General features: G+C 47.8%; 1 protein-coding gene across 2 annotated transcripts in view; it reads left to right on the top strand.

The window, feature by feature from the left end:
* RXRG (retinoid X receptor gamma) overlaps positions 1 to 26,877 on the top strand; it is a 41,751-nt gene extending 14,874 nt beyond the window's left edge. The window contains exons 2-10 of one of the 2 annotated variants that reach the window (XM_010953793.3): positions 2,134 to 2,381; positions 9,634 to 9,778; positions 12,265 to 12,444; positions 17,697 to 17,857; positions 17,974 to 18,103; positions 19,196 to 19,328; positions 20,529 to 20,620; positions 21,934 to 22,039; positions 26,585 to 26,877. In XM_010953793.3, coding sequence (XP_010952095.1) covers positions 2,134 to 2,381; positions 9,634 to 9,778; positions 12,265 to 12,444; positions 17,697 to 17,857; positions 17,974 to 18,103; positions 19,196 to 19,328; positions 20,529 to 20,620; positions 21,934 to 22,039; positions 26,585 to 26,732 — 1,343 coding nt within the window. In that variant the 3' untranslated portion in view covers positions 26,733 to 26,877. Of the gene's footprint in view, positions 1 to 2,133; positions 2,382 to 3,940; positions 4,183 to 9,633; positions 9,779 to 12,264; positions 12,445 to 17,696; positions 17,858 to 17,973; positions 18,104 to 19,195; positions 19,329 to 20,528; positions 20,621 to 21,933; positions 22,040 to 26,584 lie in introns of those variants that run through there. The other variant, XM_010953794.3, reaches the window with a different exon arrangement.
* Positions 26,878 to 27,320: the final 443 nt, after the last annotated feature.

Below are 27,320 nucleotides of genomic sequence, written 5' to 3'. Positions count from 1 at the left end.
ATTACCTCACCTGTAAAAGGCTGGAGTGATCCTCGCAGGCTTAGTTACAGGATAAAATGAGTTAACATACGGAAATTGCCTGATGCTATTCAGGACAGATGAGAAAGTTCTCATGTGTCCATCTGAACCCTTTTGCCACTTCTCTCTGGACCCACAGCATGTGGTTCACCTCATTTGTGGTGATTGGGACTCATCCGTTTATGAGATAAGTGTCTCTGATAGACTGAAACTTCCAGGTCCAACAGCTAGAGGTCGCTGCCTCCTCGGACTCGGGAGTGATGGTTCTCTCCACGAGTCAGCCTTAGCTCAACTCATAGGAGCTCCAGGGGCAACTCCAGGCTGACATTTTTCCAGGGGGATATTTCTGTGTAGGAACAGCCCCACAAGATTGTCATTCTAAGTGAAGTAAGCCAGAAAGAGAAAGAAAATACCATGTGATATCACTTATATGTGGAATCTGAAAAAAAGACAAATGAACTTATTTACAACACAGAAACAGACTCACAGACATAGAAAACAAACTCATGGTTATTGGGTGGAGGAAGAGGGTAGGAAAGGATAAACTGGGAGTTCAAGATTTGCAGATACTAATATATATAAAATAGATGAACAACAAGATTATACTGTAATAGCACAGGGAAACATATTCAGTATCTGGTAGTAACTTATGGTGAAAAAGAATATGAAAATAAATATATGTATGTTCATATATGACTGAAGCATTGTGATGTACACCAGAAATTGACACAACACTGTAAACTGACTATATACTTCAAATAAAAAAAAAATATGTACAAAAGAAAGAAAGAAAGAAAGAAAAAGAACAACTCCACAGTTACACCTCTGATGCTCCATGCTCCCCTCCAGAAGGTAGAGAGCACTTAGAGCCACTGAGGTTTCCAAAAGGCTTAAGATAGCGCTCTGCATGTAGAAGGCACTCAAGAGATATTCCTTGAACCAGCAGCGAACCAACTAAGGTCAGGCATGGGACTTACCACTCAGCATCCTATCGGCCTGGCACAGTGTAGGGCTCCAGTGGAGAACTGGATGGCGTCTTCAGCAGGCCATGCGTACTGACCGCCTCTGCCATCAGTCTTCTCATGGTCCCCCCATAAGGGCAACACGGGTGCCGTGGCAGAGTCTAGCACGTGTTTTCTTTGAATCTGTTCTTGCGTTCCAGCCACACAGGGATCCAGCACTGTGGTTCAGGATGGGCTGCCCTGGGGTTTTCCCCGTCCCTGCTGCTGCAGACCCTGAGGTTTACCCCGAGCAGACTCTGAGCTCCTCTCTTCTGGAGAGAACGGTCCATGTCCACTGACACTTGTGGCTGCAGCTCTTTATGCCCAGAGGCAGAAGCGGTCTGGGCGGGCCCGTCTGCACTTGCTTTCCCGGCTGCTGTGAGCCAGGCCCGGCCATCTCGAGTCTCCTTACCTGAGCGTTGATTAACCCTGCGCTGTAGAGGCTGGCAGGACAAGAACCTTATAGGCATAAAGCTGCAGAAGGTACAGGCAGTCGAGGACATGAAAACAGCCCCTGCCTTCCCCATGGTGGTTGTGGAGTGTGTTCCTGACAGCAGGAACTGTGTTCTCCTCGGTCCTGAATCCCTAGCACCTGACATGGTACCTGTACCTTGATAGGCGTTTGTTACATGTGAGTGAGTGAATGTCTCCACACTTTGCAGGCTCAGTCCTGCCCCAGTTCGCAGAGCAATATGAGTCTGAGGCAGGGGATTCTGGAGCAGCCTGGGCACCTGCTCACTCCACCACCCCCTCCCGGGGGTTTGGTTTTGACTCAGCTTCCCTGTCTGGCTGGCTCAGGTTACAGTCACCCAGGTCGGGGGACCTGTGGGATCCCCCCGCCGTGGTCCTGGCGGTTGATCTGACACAATTCAAGGTGAATCCCATGCTGTGCACCAGAGAACTCAGGCATCAATAAGTATTTCTGTCCTGCAACAGGCCCTTCCCTCTCTCTGGTCTTTGCATGCCTTTATTCCAGTCGTTCTTGGGGGTCACATGTTTGCAGGTGTGGCTGGAAGGAGGGAAGGGATACAGAAAACCAAAGGAGGGGCTCTGTCCTCACGTACCATCCCTGTGCTCCCCTGGCCTCCCGTCACCTATGATCTTCTCCTTACAGGCTCCCCCGGCCACTCTGGCTCCACATCCATGAGCCCATCGGCAGCCTTATCTACAGGGAAGCCAATGGACAGCCACCCCAGCTACACGGACACCCCAGTGAGTGCCCCACGGACTCTGAGTGCGGTGGGGACCCCCCTCAATGCCCTGGGCTCTCCGTATCGAGTCATCACTTCTGCCATGGGCCCACCGTCAGGAGCGCTGGCAGCCCCTCCAGGAATCAACTTGGTTGCCCCGCCCAGCTCTCAGGTAGGTGTCTGTCCTCGCCGAGCACTCTCCCGCCATCTCAGCCAGGCTGCTCCTGGCATGGCGTTGGCACTCAGCAGGTGCTTACTGTGTGCTTCCTGAAGGGACTGGGTTGTCTCTGCAGAATTCCCTCCTGTAGGGCCTTCACTGAGTGTGTCCTTAGGCAGAGCAGCCCCAGAGAACTGACGATGCCTCAAGGTCTAGGGGACTGTGGCCAAAAGGGAGCCACCCCTGTGGTTTCAACGGTTCAGCCCTGGCTGTGACTTCAGCGTCTCTCGGGTCTGTCTGTCTTCCATGGGGTGGACCGCCTTGATTCTTCTTGATTCAATATTGGATATTTTTCGAGTCAGTTAAGTGCCCGGTGCTTTACTACATGCTGCAGAGGATACCAAAATGATCTAGATGTGGTCCAAGAGCTTACAGCTGAGAGGGGAAATAGGCAGGTGTGGGACATGGCTAAAGCTAGAACAAGGCAGAGTGTGTTACAACCATGCTGTCTCTGAGATAGAAGCGAAGACTGTGGAAACCCAGGGAGAAAAGAAAACTTGCCCAGCTGAGACCCACTAATTCTGCCCAAGTGGGTAGGCTCAGTGGGCTCAGGTGCTGTGTCCAATCTCATAAACTAGTCACACCAGAGCCAGGGTTAGACCCCAAGTCTCCCGACATCCCCATGAGATCTTCTTGTTGGTTGCCAAGGAGTAAAAGAGGAGTCATCGATGCTCCTCCGGAGTCTCGTGGGGGACGCGGGACACCTTGCCGATGAACTGCAATGTTCTGAACCGAAGGGGTACAGAACGGGACCTGTGGACTTCCCAGTCACGTGTTCCATGCGGGTGTCAACCGCTCAGAGGAGTGGGGCGCGGACAGTGGTGGGGAGGGGCAAGTGTTTACACCACTCTCACCCACCGTCATCAGCAGAGCTGGCAATACGCTACCCTTCAGAATGTGGGACCCCGAAGAGATTTGTTTTGTTCATTTTCTTTCAGGTGAATGGATGCCAGGCAGGCAGGTCAAAGCTAACACAGACTGAAAGAGAGGTCGAAGTTCTGGGACGAAAGTAAAATTTTGCAAAGGGCATTCACATTCACTCAAATAATGACTTAGCAGGACCTACTCCGTAGCAGACTGTTTGACACTGCCCTAGGGTCTGGGGATATGCACTGAATAAGTCTTTACTCTCCTGGAGATCACTCTGTAGCACACAGGACAGGCAAAATGCAAACGAACCAACGAGATAGTTTCAAACGGCAATCAGTGTATCCATGAAGAAATAAAACAGGGTGAGGTGATAGACAGTGACAGGGCTTGTGGGTGGGGTGGGGGCAAGGGCACTGGCCCTCCGAGGCTGCTTTTAGCAACCACACTCCGATCTGATTGAGCCAAGCCTGGCCAATAAAAATTCAGCTTCATAGCCGTGTGAGTGGCCGGGCCGCTATTCCTGGACCCTATGTCTGTACAGAGGGATTGGGGTTGAAAGGTCAGCTGAAAGCTCTGGTCCTGGCCAACTGGGCTGTGTGCAGAGGCCAAGTTTGGCTTTGGGAGCTATATTAGGCTTGCCAAGTGCTGGTGAAGCCCAGACACCGAGCAGCGTTGCGGGCTTGGGCTCTGGAACGACACGGCCGTGACACTTTGCCCAATTAACTAGATGACACAGGACATCTAGTGCCTTCAGTGTTAGCCACAGTGAGCTGGACTCTGGACACTCTGGGCTGACTATTCCTGTGCATCCTGCCTTTCTTGCCCAGGATTGGGTCTGAGTGGGATTTGTACGGGAAACATGCTCCTTCCGTGACCTGGGTCTGGGGTGAGTGCGGTCTGCGGGCCAGGGGAGGAGGGAGGCGCCCAGTGGGGGAGCGGCTGGCGGGGTGTCCTAGTTCGTGCTCTGTCTTTCCGGGGTTTGAGCTTCTCTTTTGGCTTTTGTTGGATTTTCAATCTAGGGGAGTAAAGAGGACTGAACCAATACTCCGGAAGCAAGGGACGGTGTCACCTTTTGCAAACCACTGTAACTTTTATTTATCTCTGTTCCTTCTTCTCTGTTGTGGGGTAATGCATTCTGCCCTGATGACCCTACAGCGATTTTCATGAATATCCAAGGAGATGTGGATTTGAAAAATCACTTCTTAAGTGCTTGAGATGCTCTGTGGTGGTGAAGTGGTCGAATCATTCTCACGCCTAGATGATGTGTTATGCACCTAGATGGTCATTGGTTCAGGTGTGTGTACTTTGTTGCTGAAAGGGTCTAGAGAAGTTCATTTCAACCGCATTCATTGAACTAAGCACTGGAGATTTAAAACATGTGGAAGACTTAGTCCCTGCCCTGGGGAGTACCTAAGTGGAGGGAGCACTTTCCAGAAGCACCAAATGTATAATTGGAAAGTACTTATGCAGTTTTCAGACAGAATGGTCTAGATCACATTTTCCTGAGTGTGTGTCATGCTGCATTTTTGTGTGATGTCTGTTCGCTGGTCTCTCCCTACCCTGCTGCCTGACCCGGGTTCTGTCCCTTATAATTCCCGCCCAAGTGATAATTGATAATGGAATGGTTATCCTTTCAGATGTTTGCATTTTATAGAGAATACTCTGATGATAAAAATTGCAAATGTTAGTGCTAGAACAGCCCTTATAGGTCATCTTGTTTAATGGTTTAAAAAAGCCATGAAGCCTTTTCTTCCAGTGAAAGCATGTTTGGAAGCCTAATATATGTCGAGTAAAAGCAGGTCTGGTGAACCAAAGGCAGGAGATATGGCGCCTTCTTACTCAGCCTCCCCGCCTCCTGCCGCACACACGCTCTGAGCTTGAAAACCACTGCTCTAGTCTGTGGACGAGAAAACGGAGTTGCTAAGTGAAGTCACCTGGTGGAGATCACACAGCGAGGAAGTGGGAAGACCAGACTCTGTGCTTTTCACGACAAAGACCCTCATTAGATTAAAGAAATGCCACTTGAAGGAATCCAGTCCCTGGAAGAGGGGCGCCTGCCTGCAGCCTGGCCGGTCCGCCACATATCTGCCTTGAGTGGAATAATTTGGGCTGAAAGCAGCTCAGAAATGTGGGACCTGATGTTCCGTGATGGCTCCGGGGCATCCAGGATGCATTCGGTCCTTGGCTGAGAGTCTGCAGATGGAAGACAGGCCAGCCAAGTGTGTTTCTCTCCTGTTCTCAGGAGCAGCCAGCCGCCTGGTAAATCCCAGCTCTAAAGTGCTCACTTCAGCAGAGCTGCTCCTAATGGAACAAGACAGCTGGGGCTGCGGGACTGGGGACCAGGCAGCTAATGGGTTTGAGCTCTGGTGGCCGCCTTCTGTCTCATCCCACCATTGCTCTGAGTCCACACAAACCCCAAGCCAGCCAAGAGGCTGACGGAGAAGAGCGTCAACCCACCTATCTCAGCCACTGCCTCTCATCGCCATCCAGACGCAGCGAGAGGAGGGTATTGGAGAGGGGCTGCTGGGAGAGAGCGACCAGAAGCAGGGTAGCTCCTCCAGGGGGCTCATGGCCAGTGAGGTGGGGCAGGAAGTAACCAGGGGCCAAGGAGATCTGGGGGGCTCTGGCCACACGAGACAGACAGAGTAGGGAAGGAGGAATGATGACCTGGGATCCAGGTGCCAGCTCCCGCCTGTTAGATCTCGAAGGCACCTAACCTGGTGTCTGCGCAGGTGCAGCAGCTTTGGGTGTCTCTCTCCTCTCGTCTTTCCACGTGCTGCTGCTTCATAGTTCGAGGGCACTAGTCCTCTGCTCAAAACCTCATAGCTCCTCGTTGCCTCTCAGATTAAATCCACTCTCTTTAGGCAGGCAGTTAATCCTCAGGCTTGGTCACAGCCCACCTCCAAGCCTTGTCTCCCATCCATTCACTGGACACAAATACCTGGGTTTCCATCTAGGGCTTTGTTGTCAAAATAGTTTGCCCATCACTGGCCCACCCAAATCCTACCCATTTTGGAAGGCTGTCAGGTCCCAGATCAGATGCCACCTCCTTCAGGATGTCTTCCTTAATCTCATTTGCTTGTGATCTTTCTTTTCTAAACTAACCCAGCTGGCTTTTAACATCAGAGCAATGGCAGATGAGATGGAAGGTGGCCACCAGAGCTCAAACCCATTAGCTGCCTGGTCCCCAGTCCCGCAAGTTTCCTGAAGCAGTGCCTGCGTCTTCTTCCTTTTTGTACTCCAGTAGGATTTCTGAAAAGAACAGATGAATAAACCATCTTAAGGCTCAGTTTTCTCATTTGAAAAACAGGAAAATCTCATAGGGTTGTCATGAGGACTGAAAGTTATTTACTGCTGAGCAAACTTTCCTTGGATGGTAGCGCCAAGAGTGGTGATAACAATAATGGCTGTGCTGTGATCGCTGCAGGCTGGAGCTGGCGGAGCTGGTCCCGCTAGAGATGGGAATGGGAGGGGAAGGTGGGTGAGGGCCTCCTGAGCCCCAGGTGTTGGTGCCCTCCTCCCCGCTCCCATGACCTTCTCATCCGTCTGAGGATTTGAGGACAGAGTCATGGTCAGCTACAGGGCTCTTTCTTTGGGGTCATCTCATCTAAAATGCTTCCATTTCATGGGGTGCATCTATGTGCTAATAATACTGGTTTCCTTGAGACACTCAAAATTCCTTTCACCTAGGACGATGTTGGCTCAGAGTAAACATTCAAAATCTGAATTAATGGGATTTTATTGGAATGATAATTGCTACAATTTAAGGAACACCTCCTGTGTGCCAGGCATTGTGACAGGCATTTTACATCATTATCTCATCTAATCCTCCCAGTGACTCTGTAAGTTATGTATTACTATGTTCATTTTACAGACAAGGGCACCAAAGGTCAAGGAAGATTAGTAACTTCTTTGAGGTCATGCAGCCAATAAGGGTAGACTGGGTGTCAGTGGCAGGCCCGTGTGACACCAAAACATGTTTTCTCCACTATTCAATTCTTTCTATTACCAGTGATTCATTCTTTCTTTCTTTCTCTCTTTCTTTCTTTCTTTCTTTCTTTCTCTTTCTTTCTTTCTTTCTTTCTTTCTTTCTTTCTTTCTTTCTTTCTTTCTTTCTTTCTTTCTTTCTTTCTTTCTTCTTCCTTCTTTCCTTCCTTTCTTTCCTTCCTTCCTCTTTCTATTTTTTAATTTTTTATAAAATTTTAAAGGTTCGGTTCATTTACAGTTATTATAAAATATTGACTGTATTTCCCGTGTTGTAAATACATCCTTGAGCGTGTCTTACACCCAATAGTTTATACTTCCCCTCTCCCACCCCTGTATTGCCCCTCCACCCCTCCCTGATGGCAACCACTAGTTTGATCCCTGTATCTGCGAGTCTGCTTCTTTTTCGTTATAGTCACCAGTTTGTTGTATTTTTTAGATTCCACCTATAAGTGATATCATGCAGTATTTGTCTTTGTCTGGTTTATTCCACTTGATTCTTAATCCTGGTTGCCATTAGCATTACCTGGTAAGCATAAGGAAATACCAGTACCAGTGGAACCTCAGACCATTTCTGGGTGTGGGGCCCTGGAATTAATTTTTTCCCAAAGCTCCCAGGTATACATTCGGGGTTGAGAACCACTGTGTTCCACCAAAACAAAACTAAACACTGACTCTAAGATCCAGATGTCTTGCCTTAGCCTTTTATAAAAAGGAGGGAGCAGGAGGAGGAGGAAGAGGAGGGAGCACTCTCCCATCACATACGTGTTTTCATCCCTCATCCTAATTAATTTTTAAAAGTTCCTGGTGATTTTGATTTCAAAGCAAGGCCCTGAAAGCTGTCTTCTCTTTTTTGCATCCCTCACAGCATTTAACCCAGAGCCTCTGCCCTCCTCCTGTGCTCAATAAATATTTGCTTAGTGAATTGAAAAGCTAGTCAATTTAGAAGGAACCTAAGCCAGGCTCTGTTGTATTTTATGTTTTATTGATCATGCCTTCTGTCCCAAAGGCCTTGAATAGAGAAGAAAATCCTACCCTTGGATCAGTTGGGGAATTAACAGTCACTTCAGTTAGGCAGTCTGATTCAAAATTCACGTAGACCACGCAGAAGTCCCTGGACCTCCCCTTAAACCTCTGGGTATTCACCAGGTGCCTCTACTGGGCACTTAAACACACACCTGCTCAGCACCACCTTTGTCTGAATTACTTGGATGTGTTCTTAGTTTTTGTGCATGTTCTGACTCCTCAGTGAGATCGTGCATTTTTGAGGAATGAGAGACAGATCTAGGTTCTTTATCTCCCTTCACAGCCCAGAATGTTGACCTGTAGCCATGAGTCCAGAAATGCTGCTGACTGGATGACCAGCTCATATTTCTTTAACTGTTTTTTCATTAATACAAAACACACAGCAGTGGCTTCTCTGTAATCTCCCCAAGAGCACTGGGAGATGTGGAGAGAGACGAGATGAAGAGCTAATGTTAACCTGTGATAAGGGGCGAGGAAAGCAATCCACGCAATGTTCCTTTATGGAGCCATTCAAGTCTACCAGCTCCCTATCCCGTGCCAGGGTCACACCAGGCACCAGAAAGACAAGGCGGACAGTCTCTGGCTCCAGGGATTTTCGTGGGGAGAAAATTTATTCCTTACAGACAAGTTCAAAAATATCACCTGGGGCTTTAACCTAATTTTTGGTGCTACTGCAATGATTTGGGCATTTGGCTTAGCATCTTCAGTAGGTTTATTGAGATGACCACTACATACATCTTCTCTTCCATTTTACTGTAAAGTCCCTAAGGGTGTGCAATTTATTTACCTTTGTCCCCTGGAACCTGGCACGGTGCCTGGCATGTTGAGCGCTTGGTGAATGTCTGTTTGCTGATTCGCTAAACTAATGGATTTGCATATTTTGCTTGGTTCTCTCCGGAGTCTAAGTCTTTCGCCTGAGGGTCATATAGCTCCTCTTGAAGCCCTGCTGAGTAGGGAGTAAGTTGTTAATAAAAAATTTAAAAGTGCACAATGGACTTGTCCTAAGTGTGCTGTGCAATGTAGATTTCTAGCTCAAGTAAAACATATGCGTCAAATGAGTAAAAGCGGAGCGCTCTGATGGAGATGTGTTGTGATTTTTGGTTTCGGTTTTGGCATTTAGAAATGATTTAGTTCCTCTCTGTTACTATTTTTCTCCCTTAAATTCACATCCCTCCTAGGCAATTGTAGATATTCTGTGCTTGAAAACTACTTCTTGAAATAGAGCCTCTTTTTTTTTTTTCTTTCTCAAGGATGGTCTTGTTGCTTTCTGCCTGGGGGGACCGAGCTTACCCTGGCTCTGTGTGTTACTGTGTTTTCCCTCTTGTAGCTAAATGTGGTCAACAGTGTCAGCATTTCTGAGGACATCAAGCCCTTACCGGGGCTTCCCGGCATCGGAAACATGAGCTACCCGTCCACTAGCCCTGGCTCTCTGGTCAAACACATCTGTGCCATCTGTGGGGACAGATCCTCAGGTACGTGCAGAAGCAGACGGCCCTCCCAAGTGACCCATGCAACAGGGGTCCCAGAGAAGTCACCTGTGCCATGGCCCACCTGGCTACTTTGTACCCAATGAAAGAAAAAGGGGTCCTTCACAATGGTCCAGCTTGGGGCCCAGGCTGTGAATTTCTGTCACTGTAGTTTTGATCAACTGAAAGCATGACTTCGTTTGGGGGGATGAGATTTATAGGCAACATTTCAGAAGCCTCCTTCTGGCGTTACTGTGTTGCATGTGTAACTGGGATAGAGCAGCTGTTGTGATGAGCAAGTGTCTCAAGCTAGAGTCTCTTGAAGTTAAAAAAAATATTTATTATAATTAAAAATAATATCTCAATGTGGGAAATGTGGGAAAACTAGAAAAGGGCCAATGAAAACTAAAAAAATTATCTCCGATATCCCCAACAAAGATAAACCCTTTGATATTTTAGCATTTTTCCTTCTACAACATTACAGGTTTTTAACATGTTTCCATGGGTGGAAATAAATGCATTTTCCCTGATTTCATCTTTTTTGACCCTCTTCCATTTTTTGCCAAAGTTTTTTCTTTCCTGACTTTTTCCCTACCTCTCCATCATTCCTGCCTCTAACTAACTCCTCATCTCAGCAATTTTGATGACAGGCTAATCCCTGATTTGATGAATAAGATGAGGAAGATTCTTTTCTATAGCTCTTCTCTTATTGTCACCAAAGCCACTGCAAAATGTCACTCCATTAAAAGTTCCTGGTGCCTGGAACTTACTTAGCTACATAACGGATGTTTGCTTGTCCTCAGAAAGTTGTTTCCAAATCATGCAGACTTGGCCGTTGCCATAGCAGCAGAATTCCAACCACACCCTGAAAGAGAGTTTTCTCTGCTATGGGTTACTTGAAATTCGGGGTATTCATTCATATATGGAAGAGCCATGGGAATGACAAATTGGTCCCATATTTCTTAAAGACAAATATTTCAGATCTGAGAGCATTAGGTTCTTTGGGCCTAGCATAAAATCCTGTGTTTAGTATTGCTGGGAGTTTAGTAAATTGGTATACTCAACTGATTAGGTGCTGACTAAGTTCACCAGGAGGCTGTCTCTGGCCACCAAGCCATCTTATGGTGACTTCCTCTGAAATGTAAGCACCTTGGGTACAGATATTTACATTGGCTAGTTCGCAGGGACTTCAAATTCACTTTGATATCATTTAGGCTGATACCAAATCAGGAAGTCGTGTCAGGTCTATAGCTAAAGAACATCACATGTTACACTCAAGAATCGGACATAAATATGTTTTGAATGACCTGCTTCACTATTTTTCAAGTCCCACAATTCCAATCAGTTGAGCGTAGCTGCCTGGTGTGTAGTATTGAGAAGACTTCCACTTAGAAGAAGTGTGGTGATTGAGTGTTGGTACCTGTGTGGGCATGGGTATGGCGACTCTCCTGACACAAGTCAGCCATCCCTGGCTGGGGTCATTGAAAACTGGATGTGTGGAACAGGTGATAAGGGCAATGAAACATTTAACAGATTATTCTGGATCAAGCAAAAGCCCCTTCCATCAGATCTTTATGTCACATTCAAGATTACATGTCATATCACGCCATAAAGATCATATACCAATTCATTTCTCCAATAGGCAACAGCATTTAAAAAATTTACAGGTTCCTATTCATAGTTTATGGTGGAGGATAATACTTGTAAGTGAGATTCCTACGTCCTTCGGCTTCAATTATGGGGAAATATTAGTGAAGCTGACATTCATTTCCTGCTGGAGAATACGTAACAGGCATAAATATTTTTATTTATTATTTATACTAATATCTTGATTGGAGGTAGGACATTTTGCTTAACTAAACACAAGAGTTACCCCAATAAAGTAAATATAAGCAAAATCTTAGGTCAGGACTTTTTTTTTTTTAAACATTTTTTTATTGAGTTACAGTCATTTTACAATGTTGTGTCAAATTCCAGTGTAGAGCACAATTTTTCAGTTATACATGAACATACATATATTCGTTGTCACATTTTTTTCACTGTGAGCTACCACAAGATCTTGTATATATTTCCCTGTGCTATGCAGTATAGTCTTGTTTATCTATTCTGCATATGCCTGTCAGTATCTACAAAGTTTGAACTCCCAGTCTGTCCCTTCCCACCCCCGTCCCCCTTGGCAACCACAAGTTAGTATTCTATGTCTATGAGTCTGTTTCTGTTTTGTATTTATGTTCTTTTTTTTAGGACTTTTCTAATAATGCTTTCTGGAATGAGTGATTCCAGAGAATCACTTCCAGAGGCAAGGCACAAAGAAAGGCATATTTACTCGGCCTCAGTTTGGTTCTGCGTTCTCTGCTGGTTGTTCTTTGCTTTTGTTCCCATTGCCTAGGTGATGGGCCAGTTTCCCCTGGGGGGAGAGCCAAGGGGTCCTTTTGAATGAAAGAGCCAAATAAACACAAGGATGACTTACGGGGCTCTCTCCTTGTGAGCAGGGAAGCACTATGGTGTGTACAGTTGTGAAGGCTGCAAAGGGTTCTTCAAGAGAACCATAAGGAAAGACCTCATCTACACGTGCCGGGACAATAAAGACTGCCTCATTGACAAGCGCCAGCGTAACCGATGCCAGTACTGCCGCTATCAGAAGTGCCTTGTCATGGGCATGAAGAGGGAAGGTGAGACTCCCCGCTACCCCTCCCTCCGCTCCAGGGAGAGCAGTCTGCACATAAATAATTGTGGGAGACAAACGCAGGACGTAGGAAAGGGTCCTGCTAGTCTGGACTATGTGGGAAGAGGTTTGAAGGGGAGGCTGGAGTGACTTTAGGTACCATGATTTCTTGAGTACTGCAACTGAACGCCCCCTGCCCTGGTCAATGTGTACCCCGAACAGACAGAGCAGGAGCATCTTCCTCCTCCAAGTTCACTTATCCACTCCTGGAGCTCAGGTGATGGTCCAATCTGCATCCTCTCCTTTTCTCTTCCAATAGCCAGGCAGCAAGTCTCAGAGCTGAGGTCTTGGGGTCCTGGTATGCTGCCCTGCAATGGAGCATCCGACTGACCTTCTGGGCTGAGCCAACTTCTCCCCTCTAATCCTCACTCCGGGGAAGCCTGCTGGTTTGATTAATCTCTCTGGGCTTTTATAACCTTGGTCTGCTACAAATCCTCTGCAATTGGTGTATTCCAAAGTCTTTTGGGATTATTGGCATTACCAATAATCAGACTGAGCCTTCTCATTCAGAGAGATCATCACTGTGCATTTTTAAAATGCTGTATCTTTCCATTTACAGTGTGAGTTAGCTGGGTTGTTGTAGGAAAAAAAAACATTCTGAAAGTGCCTTCTGTTCATTTACAAGATCAAAAAGTCTTTCTGTTAAATAACACAAATACATGGACTTGGTTAGTTAATTAGCTAGTGGACTCAAGCCGGTGCAGTGTGTAAATGGTGAATCTTAATAGACTTCGGGGTAAGGAGGTCCTGCCTCTCTCTCTAGGAAGTGGGAACAGGGCATTTAGTCAGTCCCAAGTGGATCCTTATTCTTGAAGAACTTTTCTGTGAGGAGTGGGGAGGCTGGCTGAAAGGACCACCGAAGAAAAAGTTTTTTTGACCCTTTCTAAGAAAGAAGGCTACCAAGAAGGAAAAAGTGAGATTCTTAGCATGTTTGAGATGGAGGTAGCCCTTGAGAATTTAATAACCCTAAGCATTCTACAGCTGAGGAGACAGGCTTTGCCTGGTGATGTGGATTTTTCCAAGGTCCCAAAGGTAGGTGATGAGCAGAGACTAGGTCTTCTTACTCCCAGACCAGAGCTCACATCACATTGCTCCTCCTGCCGGGGTGCGAAGGAGCTCTAGAATTAAGGATGGAATCTCACGTTGACAGACGCCAGAACCAGGGAGGGCCCTTACTCTGGTATCTAACAGGAATCTCAAATTAACAGGCCCAAACCTGTCCTCCCAGCCTTTTCATCACACGGTCCTCCCCATTTTAGGAAATGGCCCATTTTCCAGTTGCTCAGACCAAAAAACCACTGGACACCTATTTTTCTTTCATACACATTCAGTGGGTGAAGAAGTCTTGTTTCTTTCGCAAAATATGTCCAGAATCTTTCCAAATCTCACCACTTTTACTGCTATCACCATAATCCAAGCCACCATTGTCTTTTGTACTAATACAGATAACCTCCTGAGAAGTCTCCCTGACTCCCGTTTTTGTCTTCCTACAGTCTCTCCTTATCAAAGCAACCAGAGTGAGGCTTTGAACAAATGGGTCAGGTAAAGCCTTTCCTCCACCAAAACTCTCCAATGCCTTCCCTTCTTATTCAGGAAAAAGGCAAAATCCTGGTTATGACTTCAAGGTCATATTTGGTCTGGTTGCCCCATGTCTTTCTGCTCCAACCTTCCTATTCTCTTTACTGGGCCACCAGGGGTGCTCCCACCTCAGGGCCTTTGCACTTACCATTCTATCTGCTTGGAATGCCCTCTTCCCAGGTATCTGCTTGGCTCACTCCTACTCCTTCATACCTTTACTCGATTTTCAACTACTTGATAAAGCTTTGCCTGACGACTCTGTCGTAAATGCATCAACCACTCCTGATACTTTCTGTTCTCTTTCCCACAGTACTTACCACTGTCCGACATACTTTTAAATTGTATCCATTGTCTGTTTCCAAGAAGGCAGGGCTATTTTCCCTGCCTTTTCTTCTCCCACAGCTGTATCACCAGTGACTAGCACATAGTAGACATTTAAGAAATACTTGTTAAATGAATGGATGAGTGATTTCAACTGAATATTGGAATCAGAACTTTTAGTAATGCAGGAGTTCCTAAAGATGATCCATTCACCCACGCAGTCATTCATTCCTCAAGTGTGAATGGAGTGCCTACTTTATGCTTATGTCATACTTGCTATAGAGGGGTCGACGATCTCATAGACGGGCACATGTGATGTGAAAAACCGGCTGGTAGACAGTGTCTTCTCTTCACCAGGATAGAACTGATACTCTTTGTGAGTATCAATATGAAGGGTCACTTTTTAAGGGTTACTGGGCAGCCTTTCCTTCACCACTATCATCTCTGGCTTTGATTTACAGAACTGGGGGCTCAGTTTGGACACCTTCATGAGGACAAAAATAATAAAATCCTGGAACAGATAACTGAGTGATACAATGGGATTTAGACTCCGAGGGAGTTGGGTGGACAGAAAGAGATAAAATTGGGGTGGGCTCAGAATTCGCCTCCCCGGGCCCAGGATACATAATGATGAGGCTGGAATGGATATTTGCTATTATCTGTTGTAACACATTCATCTCCTGAAAGAAGAAACAGAGGTTCTGAGAGGCCAGGGTCTTGCCTAAGCTTACGTAGTAGCAAGCTGAAGGCAGAGCTGATGTAAGACTGGGGCCTCCTGATTTCCAGGCCACCAAACAATCCTCAGAGGTCCTGGAGAAGTCTCTTTCCATGGTTTTTGGTCATTTAATGTAGTTTGGATAGTTAAAGGATGGGTTCTTTCTGAGGCAATTTGTGGGCAGTGTCAGACATCCATTTGGGTTTATTGGTCCAAAGAACCCAGAGCCTTGGAGGCAGTACAGAGGGCTTAGAGACCGGCTCGGGGGGCAGCCAGCCTGGATCCACCACCTTCCAGCTCTGTGACCTCAGACGGGTTACCTAACTTCTCTGTGGCTCATAGCACTTCAGAGGTTTCTCATGGAGGTTAAATGAAATACAATCTATGTAAAGTGTTGAGCGTACTTCTCACACAGAGCTAGAGCTTCGTAAATGTTGGCCATTTTAGTACATCACAATAAATGTATATTGGACTAAGGGGTAAAACTCTGTTCTAATCCTCTTGTAGATCCCCTGAATGTACCCAGCTGGATGTAGTAGCAGTAGCTCAGAATGTCCTCCCCGTAGAAGATTTCCTCCAACAACACACACGACTCCTCCTTTACGACAGTAAGATTTACGGCACACACACCCGAAAAGGAGTGAATAGCAATGGATCACTCAATTAGTGGCAAAATTGAAATTAGAATCTGATTCCCTGAAGCCAAGGTTGTTTCTTTGAAGCTTGAAGGTTATTTTCTTTGAGTGTTACTAATCTGCAGAAGAAACTGACCGAGGGTCAAAAAAGGAATTTAGTTTGCTTTCCCCCATCTTTTCAAATCAAGACAAATAGAAGCCCATTAACCTACCTTAAAAAAAATTAATACGAGAAGCATTCAACTTTAACCAGTGTATCCAACTGATGATAAAAATACACGTAAGAGCGTCTGTATATTGTCAGTGAGTGGAGACTAATAGAACGGACAGAAAGAAAGGGTGAGGGAGGAGGAGAAACAAGAAGAGGAAGGAAGAGATCAAAGGAGGCATAGAGAGAGGACCAGAGCAGAACCCGAGAGTGTAAAGAGAGACCGACGGGAGGGAAAATGCTACCTTTTCTGACCTTTTAAATAATTATTCCATTTAAGTGTCACAAAACAGTCTCAGCTAAGTACTATAATCCGCACTTTACATATAGGGAAACTGAGGCTTGGTAGGCTGAGAAATATGTCTGATGTTAACTAGCTAGGAAGTGGCCATGCCCAGTTTGAAAAAGATTTATTTGACTCACGATTTTTGGTCTTCTCCTATTTTCTTTTCTATGTTCTCTTTCTCTTCTGTTTCTTCTTTTTCTTCCTCCCCTGCTTTAATCTCTCTTCTCTTTCTTCCTTTACTTCTTTCTTCCTCCCCTCCCTCCCCCCAACCCTGAATATCATTCTCAGCTTGAGGCTTCTTGGTGTATCTCTGCTGGAGACTTTGGAGCATCAGCCGTGTTTTTGCTGTCAGCCCCTTCTTTGACCTACTTTGAGAGATCAATAATATCACTTGCGTGACAAACCAGATGTCCAGCATCCAGTTCCAGTTCATTCTGCAGCCTCTGTGGCTCCTTATCCCCTCAGAGAGTAGGAGGTGGCTCGGAGAGTGGACGATGGGGAGGAGGGGAGAGGAGATGGGAGGCTGAAGTGGCTGATGGAGTAGCTGTCCCCGAGTTCCGGCTTAGCTACCTGCTTAGAGTAGAATTTCCTTGATCCTTGGGATTAAAAAAAAAATCTGTTTTAATATTGCATTCTGCTTATTGCTACTGAGAATAAGAAGATGCAAACTGTAGCTTTTGAAAGGATGGGAACTAACCCAATAGAGACTGTTCTCCCAATGAAGAGGACAGAATTGGGGAGGGGGTCTGCCTGACATCCTAATGTATAGACCCAGGGGGTTCTTTGATAGAAACCCTAAGTTTTGGGAGGCTGAGATAATTCCAGCCTACCCCTTTCCCTATGTACCCTTCCCCACCCCTCTAATTCGGCTGCTGATTCTGAAATGTCATCTAGGTGACATTCCTCCACCCTTTCACTGACTAGATACTCACATGGCTCCCCGAAGATCTTCCCTGACAAGTCAGATCAGGTGATGCTGCGTTCAGGCCGGTGCACTGGGGGCAGACCTAATGGGACGTGAATGCCAAGGATGATGCATAGGATCTGACAGAAGGAGTTTTTAGAGTAATGTGCTTGCTACTTAACTGTTGCATGCTCACGGTTTATTTGAGGTAGCAGGTGGAGGAAGGATACGGGAGACTGAGTGTAAGGAGACAGTGGGTCATTAAAAGAAAGGGCAGAACTGGAGGTTATTCAAGCTTACAATGTACGCTTCTTAGCGTGGTCACCAAAATGAACTGGAAAGAATATGGACTAAAAAACCCATAGTTCAGCACAGGCATAACCAAACAGCTCTGCTTTCTTGGTTTCATCTGTTAACAATACAAGGTCCCTGATTCATCACCATGATGATGCCCATTTTACAGATGAGGAGACTGAGGCTTAGGTAGGTAACTAACTTTCCCACAGTTGTCCTGGGCCTACAGTAACAGCTGCACATCCTTGTTCCTGCCAGCTGTGCAAGAAGAGAGGCAGAGAAGCCGGGAGCGGGCAGAGAGTGAGGCAGAGTGTGCCAGCAGCGGCCATGAAGACATGCCTGTGGAGAGGATTCTAGAAGCTGAACTTGCCGTTGAACCAAAGACGGAATCCTACGGTGACATGAACACGGAAAACTCGGTATGTGGTCTTGGGGCTTCCCCTATCTCCCATCTCCTGGATGGGGCTGGAGGTGGGGAAGGGGTTGTGTCTGAGTCCCAGAGCCTTTCCTTCAGAGTCCTTTGTTCTCCTTTCAGACGAATGACCCTGTCACCAACATATGCCATGCTGCTGATAAGCAGCTGTTCACGCTCGTTGAATGGGCCAAGCGCATCCCCCACTTCTCTGACCTCACCTTGGAGGACCAGGTCATTCTGCTCCGGGCAGGTAAAGGAAAAGGACAGAAGGATCCTTTCTTCTGGGGACAAGCACTGGGGCTGCCACTTTGAAATTAGCACTTGGGATCGTAAAACAAGCAATCTGTTGGGTCTGTAACCTGTCCAAGCTGTGCACCTTGTTGTGACAGGATAACTCTATGCAAGGTTGTTCTTTTTTATATTATTTGTGGGTTCAAATTTGGATGGCCCTTCCCCAAACCCTTCATTCCCAGATGAAACGCTATTTGTTAATGGAGGAGGAAGATTCTTTTTCCATGCAGATTTTACCCTGGCTTTATAATTTGCATTTAATTTTCAAAGACAGTTCAAACATTTTTATTGAGGACAGTCTGAAGCTGTGTCTCTTTATTGTTATGAAACTGGAACAATAGAGATAGTCCCATTTCACAGGTGAAGCACGGGAAGCCAAATATTTTTGCTCAGGCTTGTACCAGATGGATTCCGGGGTCCCTTCCTATTTTAAGATGCTCTGTGCTGTAATCTCCCCTGCCTCCCATTTCTGGGACACGGTGCAGTTGGCATATGCCAAATCTCCTCTTTGTCACTGAGCCAGCAGGGAAATTTCATGAAGATTGGCTGAGCCTTGGGAGCCAGGCCACTCATTTCATCCCTGTTAGATAATGAGTGATCCCTGAGTGTTGACAGAAAGCTGTATACAGTGCTGGGTCCCCCTAGACAATGTCAGAGATACAAAACTAGGTTGCCAGGTCCTGGGGGCAAAGACTGCACAGTGTCCTCGCTTTATCCACCGTGGCAGCTAACATAGTGACTATTACCTGTTAAATCTTCAATCCATATTTGTTGATGGACTTGGGGAGAAAAAGAGTGTTTGTCCTCAAGTTGCCATTCTGGGCTGCACTGGGGAGATGGTGGGAGATGGGCAGAGCCACAAGTCAGAGGACCTCAGTCTTATCCTTTGTTTCTTCACTGACTTTGGCGTTGTCCGGAACTAGTTTTTGACCTCCCTGGATTTCTGGTTCTACTTTTATGCCAAGGCATGATAATATAAGAACCTGGATGATTATCAACGAAGCAAGAGTGCGGTCAGGTGTCCCTCAAGGCTCCCTTCTTATCCTTGCAGGGTGGAATGAATTGCTCATCGCCTCCTTTTCCCACCGCTCAGTTTCTGTGCAGGATGGCATCCTTCTGGCCACGGGTTTACACGTCCACCGGAGCAGTGCCCACAGCGCTGGGGTCGGCTCCATCTTTGACAGGTGGCTCTCTTCTGCCTCCAGTGCTTGTGTGTGTGTACGTGTGTGCACGTGTGGGCAGGTCCCTGTGGGTAATGCTGAGATGGGGGATGGATGGCCCACACAGCTGTATGTGGCTGGAAGCAGAGACCATTCAGCATCTAAAACATAAACCTGGGGAATGAGAAGGGATTAAAAGAAAGGTTGATAGAGAGGTGGAGCCCCAGGCCAACAGTTACTGGCAGACGAAAGAATCTGTGATCCCAGTGGGTTTCCAAGAAAGAGACTGGATTATTGACAGTACCCAGTAAGGTGGAAGAGGGGAGCTTGAAATGCCTTTCCTAGGAGGCAGGATGGGAAGAAGGGTGCAGGATCTGATGTTAGGAGTCCAGGAAAGATGAGCTGAAGGGTTTGCTAGACGCTGCACCAGGGTCCCTGGGGGAGGCCAGCAGCAGGAGAAGACCTACCACCGTCAGGCAGCAACAGCCTCAGTCTGGGATTCTGTGCCTTCAGTGGTGCTAAAGGGAAATTAAGCCAGGTGATTTAAAGAGCTGAGTGGAATGAGTAGAGATGAATGCCTTGGGGGTGACAGGGTGGAGAACTGGCAAAAAGAAGGATGAGGTTGAGAACAGTCTCTCTGTCCAATGCCTGAGCTCCGTGGTCCCTTTCTAACACCATTATAAGTGGCCTTCCAGGGCCAAGTGCATGTCTACTTAAGCTGTCTCTACTCTTTCCCTGCCTTTGCCCACAACATGTTCCACACGGAGACCAACGTGGTCTTCTGTGAACTCAGCCCTCTTGATGGTGCCTGGAGATTTCCCCCCATCACTGAACACCGTCCTCCGCTGTGTTCTTCCGGACGTGCGAAGCCCTCGCCCTCCTTTGCTGGCTGCATTTCTACCAGTTTCCCAGTCCTCTAGGCCGCCTTTGCAGCGCCCTCTCTGAGCTCACTGCCCTCCCCTTGGTGCTCCCCGGGACCCTCACCATGCCGCTTATTGGCTTTGGGCTGCTGCTATGTGTTGCTTCTGTGTCTCCTCCTTCAATTCGGCCGTGAGCTCCTTGACATCAGGGGCTGCATCTGACTCATCTTTGTGCCCCTAGCACCTGGCACATCATCTAGAAAATGGGGTGGGTGTATAATAAGTACGGGTTGCATCCATTTTATCAGCCCTTGGCCTGGTACTCATGATCTTCTCATCACCTGCCATCGTTTCCTGCGAACAGAGTCCTCACCGAGCTGGTCTCCAAGATGAAAGACATGCAGATGGATAAGTCGGAGCTGGGGTGCCTGCGAGCCATCGTGCTGTTTAACCCAGGTGACTGCGTAGTGCGTAGCCCTTCTCCGTGGTCGGCCCCCAGTGCGCTGATGTCTTGTGGTCCCCTAGCTTGGCTGAGACAGAGAAGGCAGGGCCAGGAAACCTGCCCTTGGGGAGGGCAGAGCGCCGACTCTTCATGGCCTGTGCTCCTCCAGCCGTCTTGAAAAAAGTGTGTCGGGTGGACTAGGAGTGCGCATGCTGAGGGGCGTGTGGGGAAGACAGGCGAGGACAGAGGCCTGGGGTAGTAGTAAAGGAGGTGTTAAAACATGGTCGGGTTCTGAATGTATTTTTAGGCAAAGCCAGTGGGATTTGCTGATGAATTGCATGTAAGGTGTGAAACAAAGAGAGGTATTAAATATAATTCTTAGGATTTTTTTGTTTTCCTGAGCAGTTGGAAAAGCAGATTTTTCATGGACTGAAATGGGGCTCCTAAGGGTGGGTGGGTAGGAAACACCTAGACCTGGAATGGGTCCTCCTCCTTTTACTCACTGCCATTGGCCAAGTCTCAATCAAGCAGCCCAGCCAGCTGCAAAGGGGACTGGGGACTGTATGCAGCTGAATGAATGTCTTTACCCAGACATTCAGATCTGGGTAGCTGTCCAAGAAGCAATTGTTTACATGAGTCTGGAGTTCAGAGAAGAGGACCTGAGACGTACGTTTGAGAGCCGTCAGCCTAGACCTGGCATGCCGGGCTCTGAGACTGGTATGCACTCATCAGGGGGGCACACCGAGGCAGAGCGGAGAACAGGGCTGAGGGCTGAGCCCTGGGGCACTGGCGACATTTAGATGTTGCAAAGAAAGTGAGTGAGACAGGGAAGAACGAGAGAGTGGGGTCCTGGGGGCCCAGGGAAGAAAAGCAATTTAAGAAAGAGGAAGTGATCTGCCACGTCAGATGCTGCTGGGGGTTAAGAAAGAGAAGCTTTCAGAATTACATGGTGATTTATGCACGCGCTCCATCTCCTGAATTAGGTGGTCAGATAATTGAAATAGGACGTGGGCCTGTCAGGGTTTTGTAACCCCATCCCTTCACTCAGTCCATGCTTAGCACTTGGTAAGCACTCAGTAGAATAAAACTCCCCTCCCTGGAGTCAGTGGTGGGTATTTTTGCCCCAAGAGTTTATTGGATAGTTGGGGTACAGAAAGGAGAGCTGGGGCACAAAGAACCAGCTTTGTGTTTTTCACAATTGTCCCCCATCCAGCGTGTCTCTGGTCACTCCATGGGAGGTGGCCTGTGTAGTGAATGGGGACAGCCTTTGTAGTGGGGTGTCCAGCAGAGGTGTGTAACCAGTGGTTAAAATCGTCATCTTTTTCAGATGCCAAGGGTCTGTCCAACCCCTCCGAGGTAGAGACTCTGCGAGAGAAAGTTTACGCCACCCTCGAGGCGTACACCAAGCAGAAGTACCCGGAACAGCCAGGCAGGTGAGGGCGTGCTGGTAATGACCATGGCAACCCTTCTTATTTGCCACTGGTGGATGGTGACGTGCAGCAGGCACTGTCTAGATTTTTTCACAAGATCAAAGCCAATAAAACATTGGCTCCAAGAGGTCTGGTCTCTCTTGCTCACCCGCTCTTCAGCATTCCAGCATCAGAGCCTAATGCAGTGCTCGACACACACTACACACCTTGAAAGGTTGAATGAATATGCAAATGAACGAACGACTATGGGAATCATTATCTCTGATTTTAAAAAGGCACCTTGGCTCAGAAAGGTCAAGGAACTGGCCCAGGGTCACAGAGCCGGTGCATGGCGGGGCAAGGTGTGAACCCAAGTTTGTTTGATTTCAGAGAGCTTGTGCTTTCCAGGGGGACTGCACTGCTCTCTGCTTTGGCCCCAGGGAAGCCCCCCTGTGGTAGAAGGTACAGGCTTTGGTAGCTGAGAGGGGTGACCGCTGGCCCCGAGGGTGCCGTCTGTGTAGCCTGGGGCAAGGCACTGGGTCAGGGCTCCTTCGCTGCAAAGGAAGACGTTGGTCAGAGGATCTCTGAGGCCCTTTACCAGTATTCCGGAGTCATTAAGAAAATGCTTTCCTCAAATGTTTCCCCCAAAGCAGAGCTAAAGAAACGCTTTCGTCCTCTGCTAATTCTAGTTAAAAAGAGAGAAGGTGACCCTCAGATCTCACAGAAACCTGAAAATGAAGCTTGAAAAAACTGCTTTAAAGACATTGGTTTGTTTTTTAGAATTCATTGTATATGTTCCCAGTTCTCACAGATGGCTTTTATTCCTCTGTGAAGTCTCATTTCCATTAACCCATTTGTCCTGGATCATAAGCCGCTGTCTATCAGCTGTCCAGAGCAGGCTGAGCTCTGTTTTTCATCAGAGGCAATGAAGGCATCGGGGAAAGTGGGTCCCGGCCCTGTGGGAGGGTAAACATGCAGGCCTTGGGTGGGAGAGCGAGCAGGCTGTGACAGCAGACCTCTCAAACGTCGGTAGCTGAACACGGGTTTATTTCTTGCTCACAAATCAGTCCTGGGTGGGTAATCAGTCTAGAGTGTTGACTTTCTTCCACACCATCACTCGGGGACCCAGGCTCCTTCCTTCTTGGGGCTCCACCGTGTCCCGAGACGCATTGTGTTCTGCCTCCTGATGGTGGAGGGGGTAGACGGGGAGGAGCACAGAGGTGAGGCCAGGTGGGCAACCCCTGGACCTGGAAAGCACCCCCCTTTCCTTTACTCACTGCCATTGGCTAAGACTCGGTCACACGGCCCAGCCAGCCGCAACTGGGAAGTGTATGCAGCTGGATGCCGAGGAAGAAGGGGAGACGGGATTTTGGTGGACCCCTGGCAGTCTCTCCTACCTCTACAGTAGGGCCTGGCTGCCAGCATCGCTCAGCCTCTGTCCAGTGGGCGATGCCTGGAAACCCTGTGCTGGAAGAACTGTATGAAATCTCCCAGCTGCAAGGCAGCACCACACGTTTTCTTGTGCGCAGTAGTGTGTGCAGGGCATCAGGACTAAGAAGGGCCATCCTTTCCCTGGGTGGAAAGTAGCTCTGGGTAGTGCTGTTTATCTCTTTTAACAAACAAAACTCTCTTTTTCCTTATTTTAAAAGCAAAGCATACTTCAGTAGGAAATTTAAAAAAAATTCAAAAAAATAAAGCAGGTAAAAAAATTGACCGAAGTTTTGGGGGTATATTTCTCTCTAGTAGCTTTGCGCATCAATGAATGCATACATAGAAATGTGTGTTTAGATAGGAAATCATACAGTTTAGTGTATTTCCTCCGTTAGCTATTTTAGGCATTTTATCAGATACTGAAAAGTAGAGAATTATTGATTTTGATGCTTTTGTATTGGGCAGATGCTTCCTAATGTATCTAGTCACAGCCCCGGGGTTGACATTTAGATGGTTTCTAATGAGAATCACTTTAAAAACCGTGGAACTAGCTGATTTCTTAGGAAGGAAACTGCCAGGGGGTGCCTCGGCTGCCTCCAGGCACCAGGGGGAGATGCCAACACTAGGGCAGGGCCTGGGGGTTCAGGGAGGAGGTGCAGAAGCCCGGCCCCGCACATGTCCCTTGGGCGCGTCCAGCACTGCCTGGACGGAGGGTGAGCCCCCGAGGCCGAGCAGGTCCACTGGGGATGTCACATGACTCCACCAGGTGGGCAAGCGTGCTGAAGGCTGGTCACCTCTGGTTTGCAGAAAGTGGTAAGGGGTTCCCAGCACAGCCCGTGAAGGTGGTTTTCTCTTTCTCGGTGGTGGAGGGCTGCCACTCCGTGGAGACTTTCCAGAAGTGCACCTCCCAGGGGCGAGGCGTTCTGCTTCGTCTAGCCGCAAAGGAGAGCTCAAAACCCAGGCAGGAGGGTGGGGGGAGGGGTGGGAAGGGATAAATTGGGAGTTCAAGATTTGCAGATATTAACTACTGTATATAAAATAGATGAACAACAAGTTCATACTGTACAGCACAGGGAAGTATATTCAATATCTTGTAGTAACTTATGGTGAAAAATAATATGAAAAGGAGTATATGTACGTGTATGTATGGCTGAACAATTATGCTGTACACCAGAAACTGACACAACATTGTACACTGACCATACTTCAATTAAAAAGAAACCCAGGTGGGGGACAGAGCTCACAGGAATATATTCTCTCTTTCGCGGAGCAGGTGCCTTCAAAGGCTGTGAGTCCCCCTTGCTGCCAACATGTGAGCCAGGAACGTGACGGCTGCCCCGGGACTGTGGCCATTAGCAGGCGTGTTTATTTCCACTGCCCTGATCTCAGCTCCTAAACCCGGGACAGGCAGCAAAGAGAGCAGTGTTACAGTGTGGTTAGCACTTCACACATTGTCAAACTTTGGCATTTAGAGTAAAAAAAAAAATCCACTTTCAGAGCTACTCTCAGCCCAACTTCACACTTTACAGAACACTCAACTCCTTTGCCTAATTCCATAAAACTGGTTCTTGGCAGAGCCACGACTAGGCACTCAGCCTCCTTATCCTTGATCTGACAGCCTCTCGCTGCACAGGGATACTGGTCAAATGCACTCAGAGGCTGAGTAATCCAACATTTTTGAAGGTTTGTGTTGGCCTTGGTCTAGACCGTTAAAGTTTCCACGTAGGGAAGTAATTCCAACTCTTTTAGATGGTACGATTTTATTTTTCTTATGTTCCCACATTTCCTTAAAACTTCATGTGGCTCTAATGTAGACAGATACGCATTTTCAAGGAGTATTAAAATTCCCATTTGAAAACGTTGCATGAAATGATGGCATGACGTCCAGTGAAGAGCCAGTCCCACCGGGAACTGCTGATTTCAAGCCATAGCGACCAACGTGGTTTCAGCTCTTGTCCTTTTTACTGGAAGTTGTGAGTAGAGTTATTTGATTTCCAGTCATCCTGATTAATAACATTAAACATATGCTTCACTGGCACAAAGGATTATGAGAGCCGAAGAGGGACCACAGAGGCAGGTGGGCAGTGTGGCAGACTGAGGGGCCTGGAAAGGACCTTGCAGGCGTGAGGCTGAGTCCTTCACACACTAGGGTCTCTCCCTTTGGTGAGCCTCACAGCTGAGGTCCTTCATTACAGAAGAGAGAGTGTGTGTGAGTGTGTGTACTAGTGTGTGAGGGCAGGTGAGAGCAGAGGAGAATGTGAGTGTGTGCAAGGGTGTATGAGTGTGAGTGAATGTGTGCGTGTGCGTGTGCATGTGTGAGAGTGGGGAGGGTGTGCACGCGTGCACATGTGTGAGTGTGTGTGTGTGCATCTCTGTGTATATGATCTCCCCAAACAGACCACGGGCCCCTCAGGGGCAGAGTCTACTATTTTTTTTTTTTCTTTCTCTCTCTTCCTAATTTAAAGATAAACACAGACTAAGAAGTGATGTATAAAGTGGTCATAGATTGGGAACACAATCTGGTAAATGAGGCAGACTGAGGGCACATTGCTTACCGTTAGTGTGCTGTGAGGAACGGGGGGGGGGGTCTGGTGAGGAGGTAGGAACTGCCTACCCTGAGGGAAAGGGCTCACCTGGGCCCCAGAACCTTCTGCAGTGCCTGGGGGTGGGGGGTGCGCGTGGCAGGTGCACACATGTGGTCATCCAAGCGTGAGGGCTCCCACAGCTCCTGCCCTTTGCTCTGCCATGCTCTGCTCTAAGTGCTGCCGCAAGTTTTCACAGGAACCCTCGGGCACAGAGGACGTAAGGAACACCGGCTCGTTAGGGCTGGAGATGTGCGTCCACAGAAGCAGGCTAACTCTTCCTCTCACCCACCATGAGTGGGGGTATTGAGGGCCATTCTGGGGCATGGCCACAGAATTCAAGAGCTTCTCAAGAGGTCACAGGTCCAACTTCCACCTTTAAGAGGCTTAACAAGAACTCTATTTCTGACGCTCCCCAGGATTAGGGATTCTCCAGCTGCCTTAGTGTCCCCTTCCAGGCTCTTCTAATCAAGGAGCCCAGAAGAGCTGCCTCCTGCTGGCAGCTGCCCCATGCATGCACATCCCCAGGTCCTAATGTCTCCTGGCTTCCCCGCAGGTTTGCCAAACTGCTGCTGCGCCTCCCAGCCCTGCGCTCCATCGGCTTGAAATGCCTGGAGCACCTTTTCTTCTTCAAACTCATCGGGGACACGCCCATTGACACTTTCCTCATGGAGATGTTGGAGACCCCGCTGCAGATCACCTGAGCCCCGCCAGCGACAGCCTCCCCACGCAGGACTAGCCCGGGCAGGTGTGTGTGGACCCCCGCCCTGCACACGTTCCTCCACCCTCCCACCCTGACCCCTTCCTGTTCCCAAAACGTGATGCTTCTAATAAAGAAATCTTTCTACACATGCGACTTTTATAGGTGGAGTTTTGTATGGATGTTAAAGGTAAACTTTCTTTGCTATTTAAGGGGATAGGGATCTTTCTGGAAGTCCTTGGGAAAACTAACCAAGCCTCTGTACATATAATTGGTTTAAATTATTTTTTCACTTGCCATGGAAAGCCAATGAATGAATAATAAAGTGATATATATGCTATTGGCATTGCTTGGAGCACGGGGTGTGTTATTGTGCTGCAGGGCAGTTATCGCAGATGTGGGGGGAAAGGCACTGGGGGTTAGGGAAGGGGCACTGGGGCTGGGGTCCTGCAACAATAAATCCCACAGTTAGATACTCCAAGTCTAAGCTGGGCACATCCAGCTTTGCCCCAGGGTAGCCCCTGGAGCGATTAAGAAGAAACATTGTTTTTCAGAGTCAGCTTGGTTTTTCTGTTTTTGTTTTTGTTTTTTT

Source organism: Camelus bactrianus, chromosome 21, assembly GCF_048773025.1.
Source record: "Camelus bactrianus isolate YW-2024 breed Bactrian camel chromosome 21, ASM4877302v1, whole genome shotgun sequence".
NCBI classification, from domain to species: Eukaryota; Metazoa; Chordata; class Mammalia; order Artiodactyla; family Camelidae; genus Camelus; species Camelus bactrianus.
Note: the sequence above shows the minus strand (reverse complement) of the source record. Positions and strands in the feature narration are given on the sequence as shown.